We start from the raw sequence: 4,551 nt of genomic DNA, 5'->3' as shown, positions 1-4,551 counted from the left end.
GGACGCTACTACAGATCCTGCCGAGGGGACGCCCGACCGGAGGTGATTCTCTGAAACCTCCTTACGGCTTTTGACATTCCTTCTCCTCTGGGTTTGTGAGCTTGGAAGAGGTCTAGGCCTGAGAGCGAGACAGAGCCGATTGGGCGCACCCTCATTATTATAGGACGCCTTTCCAATGGCGAACTTGGCAGTCTGGGACGTGCTACAGAACCTGCCGAGGGGACGCCTGACCGGTGGGGATTCTCTATAACCTCCGTAGGCTTTTGACTTTCCTTCTCCTCTGGGCATGGGAGCTTGGAAGAGGTCTAGGCCTGGGAGCGAGACAGAGCCGATCAGACGCACCCTCCACTGCAAAGGGGAACACTAAAATCACTTCTTACCTTTCAATAGCTCGAATTTTGAGCTACATTCCTTTGTCTTCAAATTGCAATATGAATTTGAAGATTCGTGAAGTAAGAAGAGATGAGGATACAACACTACTAGTATGTTAATGCTCTAACTGCTCGTTAGTACGAGAGCTATAAAAACTTCTAAAGGAAGCATAACTAATTCTATTTTTCTGACTTCCTCAAGAAGGAAGTTAGCTTAAACTTCCTCAATCAATTCTAACATTTACTACACGTTATTAATGAATAAATATTAAAATCTCCCTCTTCTGCAAACTATGTGAGTGTCTACCGAAAAGTTCGGTAGTTACACGTAAACAATTCTTCGAAATTTTCGAAGCCAAAGTTATTAAAACAAATTATATGCATATGCCGAACCAAAGACCCAATACTTCCCTGCTCAAAAGATAGCCCAGAAGATCAATGGCGATGAAATCCAAAAATCAAGTCAGGAGGAACTGCAAACGTTGTTTCATTCCAAGCGACAGAGAAAATATGATAGAAAACGGGAATGGTTCCTAATCTTGCCACCCAGGGCAGAACGGTAGATCACCTGACCTACCTGCAGCGTGTGCCACGAAATTTGAATTTCTGTCGGGGACGACGGAGTCTTAGCTATGTATATATCTGACAGGTAAGTTGATTATATGAAAACGTTCCCTCCCCACATGAATCTCAGAAACTTGCGTGACGAAGGATGGACCGGCACGTGGAAGTAAGCGTCCTGAAGGTCCAGTGACACCATCCAGTCCCTGGGACGAAGAGCTGCTAAGACTGATGAAGTCGTCTCCATAGCGAACTTCCTCTTCTTCACAAAAGACGTTCAGGGCGCTTACGTCCAGAACCGGCCTCCATCCTCCTGAGGTCTTGGGAACAAGGAACAGACGGTTGTAGAAACCCGCGGAAAGAGGGTCCTCTACCATCTCTATTGCCTCTTTCTCCAGCATAAGCTCTACTGCTAGAGCGAGGGCTTGATTCATGAGTGGGTCTTTGTATTTGGCCACCAGCTCCCTTGGTGTGGTGGTCAAAGGTGGTCTCGAGATAAAGGGAATGAGGTATCCTTCTTGATGATAGCGAGGGACCAGTTGTCCGCCCCCTTCTGTGTCCAGATGTCTGCAAAATTCAGAAGTCTGGCACCCACAGTCGTCTGGAGGACACGAGAGCTATTCTTGGCCCTAATAGACCGCGAGAAGGTCCTTCCTCTTCTAGGGGTCTCGAACCTCTGGAGGAAGAAGTGCGGGACGAAGGGCCTCCTCGAAAGGGCTCCTGCCTACTCTGACTGTCCTTCTTCGTTTTCTGCTGGAACGAAGTTTTCGGGATCCTAGCTGAACGAGCCAGCATATCCTGCGTCGCTTTTGCTGACACCGAGCTGGAAATATCGTTGATTATCTTCTCAGGAAGAGCTGCGGAGAAAGTTGAGAGTATAACAAGGAAGCTCTCTGCGCATGGGAAACAGCCTTGGTCAGAAAGGAGCAGAAAACTGCCCTTTTCTTTACCACTCCTGCTCCAAAAAGTGAAGCTATCTCCCCGGATCCATCTCTAACTGCCTTGTCCATACAAGACAGCACCGCATGAAGATCTTCAGGTGAAAGAGAGTCTTGATCTTGGGTCTCTTTGCCATGACTCCAAGGGTCCAGTCAAGAAAGTTAAAAACTTCTAAGACCCGGAACATTCCCTTCAGAAGGTGATCTAACTCGCTCATATCCCACGTCGTCTTCGCAGAATTAAGAGCCGAGCGACATGCGGAATCAACCAACGAAGAGAAGTCCGAGTCTGCCGAAGAGGGAAGAGTCAGACCCAAGGGCTCCCCTGACTCGTACCAGAACCCCATCTTTCCCGTAAGTTTGGACGGGGGGAAAGAAAAGACGGTCTTCCCCTTCTCCTCCTTCAAGACCAACCAATCGTCGAAGTTCTTGAGAGCCTTCTTCATCGACACTGTCGGTTTCATCTTAACGACTGAAGACTTCTTCGATGTATTAGTCGTCGAAAATAAGGAAGGTGGCTGACGGAGGAGCAACGGCCGAAACAGAGACTCGCCAAAATCTTGCAAGAGGAGGTCGGTCAATCTCTTGTACGAAGACACTGAAGAATCCTTGGGCAAATCTTCCTCAGAATCCCCAAGATTCTCTTCAGCACGAATGCCGCTTGGAGATCTACTGCAAGGAGGAGAGCTTTTTCTCGGAGAACGCCTACTAGGCAAGCGCCTACTGGGAGAATGTCCACTGGGAGAGCGCCTACATGGAGAGCGCCCACTGGGAGAGCGCTTACAGGGAGAGCGCCTACTGAGAGAGCGCCTACTGAGAGAGCGCCTACTTGGAGAGCGCCTACTAGGAGAGCGCCTAAAGGGAGAGCGCCTACTAGCGGAAGCTCGCCTGTCGGAAGCAAAGTCCAGGTCCACAGATGAGCGCCTGGACGAGGAAGAGCGCTTATCAGGCTCGCTGCGCCTGCCAGGCTCTTGGCGCCTGCCAGACTCAACACGCCTGCCAGGCTCTTGGCGCCTGTCAGACTCAAAATCCCTACCAGGCTCTTGGTGCCTGCCACGGGGAGAAAAAACTTCCACGGAAGAGTCCCTGTCTGAAGCAAGGCGCTTACAAGGCTCTGTCGCCTATCCAATCGGGAGTGATCAAAAGGAGAGGAATGCCTCCATTGGCGCCTACTAGGCTCTTGGCGCGCTACAAACTTCTGTACGTTCGACCGAGGCGAACGGAATCCTGGCGAGGGAAGAGCCACTGGAGAACGGCACCTACTAGGCTCCGGGCGCCCGTCAAAAGGAGAGCGGCTACCAGGCGAAGACTCCTCCTCCGCTCCTGACGAGTACGAGGCTCTTGGCGCCTGTCAAGCTCTTGACGCTTAACCGAAGAAGAGCGGAAATCTTGAGGAGAGCGCCTGTCAGGCTCCTTGCGCCTGACATGCTCAATACGCTTGCTGGGGAGAGAGGAGAGCCTACTCGGAGAGCGATCCCGAACTTCAACCTGAAATACTGACGTCCTACTACGAGGCTCAAGAACACCTCTAGCAGGAGGAGAGCGAGCAGAAGAGAAGTTCCTTGACTTCTACACTGGAAGCGAGATGTCCTTCCGACGATGAGAAGACCCGGCAATAGAATCTGCTAAAGCCGAAATCTGTGCCTGCAGACCCGCCAAGATGCGCAGGAGATCTCTTGAAATCCTCTACTGGAGACGTTGTCCGGGACCGAACAGGAGAAGAAGCGTAAACTGCAGAACTCTTGGCTCTCTTGCGTTCCGCTTCAGGCTCTTCCGCGAAGGATTCGGGGCTGGAAGGAAGGGCGCAAGGTACTTTCCAGGGCCTCTTGAGAGGGAGAGACGACTCCGAGGCGCTCCATCTACGCTTAGGAGAAGGCGACGACGAATGACGAGAAACACTGGCGCAAGAAAAAAAAAAAAAAAAAAAAAAACAACTCTCTTCTGCTCGATCCTACTGGCATCCTGGGAATGAGGCACAGGATCTGCCGAGGGGACGCTGAACGGTGGGTGGTTCTCCTAACCTTTCCCCGGGCTTCGCTTTCCTCCTCGCACTGGGTCTGGAGTCTGGAAGAGGTCTAGGCCTGGAAGCGTTAGTGAAGCCGGTCCAGACGCACCCTCGCACTGCACTAGGGTCACTGCACTGATCACTTGCACTGTCACTCTTACCTTGTAGAGAGTCGAGCAAGCTCATCCTTACCTCCTGATCGAGCTCTCCCGGAAGCAACCTCTGAAACGAATCTTCGGGTTCAAAGCTGGCGCCGGGGCTGAAACTGCAGGAGGACTACTTCTACTACAGGGTTCTCAACGTCATATCCTCACTCTCGAATCTACTCGAGCTCCCTTGAGAAGCCTTGCGCGCCCTATCCTTCTCCAACTTCCTTAAATAAGAAGATAGAGCCTCACAACCATCCTCATCTAAACTCTCGGCACTCTTAACTAAGGTTAACGAAAGCATTCACCTCCCTCTACATAACAACCTCCGGGAGTGCGATCCAAAGCAGCTTTGGAAGCCTCTTTACAGTCCACTCCACGGTGACAAACTCTAATAAAGCAGGGTTTATTAACCTCAGAATCATCCATGATTACTAATCCGAGAAAAAATCCAAAAGAAAAATCCAAATAAACAATCCAAATAGCGTATGCCAAGGCCAACAGACAAAGGGTACTTCACCAAAGATCCA

The 4,551-nt window shown here is 50.8% G+C and overlaps 1 protein-coding gene across 1 annotated transcript; it reads left to right on the top strand.

Annotated features, from left to right (window-relative positions):
* Positions 1–2,524: 2,524 nt before the first annotated feature.
* On the top strand, positions 2,525–3,046 carry LOC135218203 (sperm acrosomal protein FSA-ACR.1-like). The gene has a single exon (XM_064254355.1). The coding sequence runs from the start codon at positions 2,525–2,527 to the stop codon at positions 3,044–3,046; it is 522 nt and encodes a 173-aa protein (XP_064110425.1).
* The last annotated feature ends 1,505 nt before the right edge of the window (positions 3,047–4,551 follow it).

Source organism: Macrobrachium nipponense, chromosome 9 (genome assembly GCF_015104395.2).
Source record: "Macrobrachium nipponense isolate FS-2020 chromosome 9, ASM1510439v2, whole genome shotgun sequence".
Lineage (NCBI taxonomy): Eukaryota > Metazoa > Arthropoda > Malacostraca > Decapoda > Palaemonidae > Macrobrachium > Macrobrachium nipponense.
The sequence above is the reverse complement of the archived record's forward strand: the minus strand, read 5'-3'. Positions and strand labels throughout refer to the sequence as shown.

Excerpts from the sequence above, each read along its gene's own strand:
- LOC135218203 (XM_064254355.1), top strand. The coding sequence starts at position 2,525 with ATGCCGCTTGGAGATCTACTGCAAGGAGGAGAGCTTTTTCTCGGAGAA.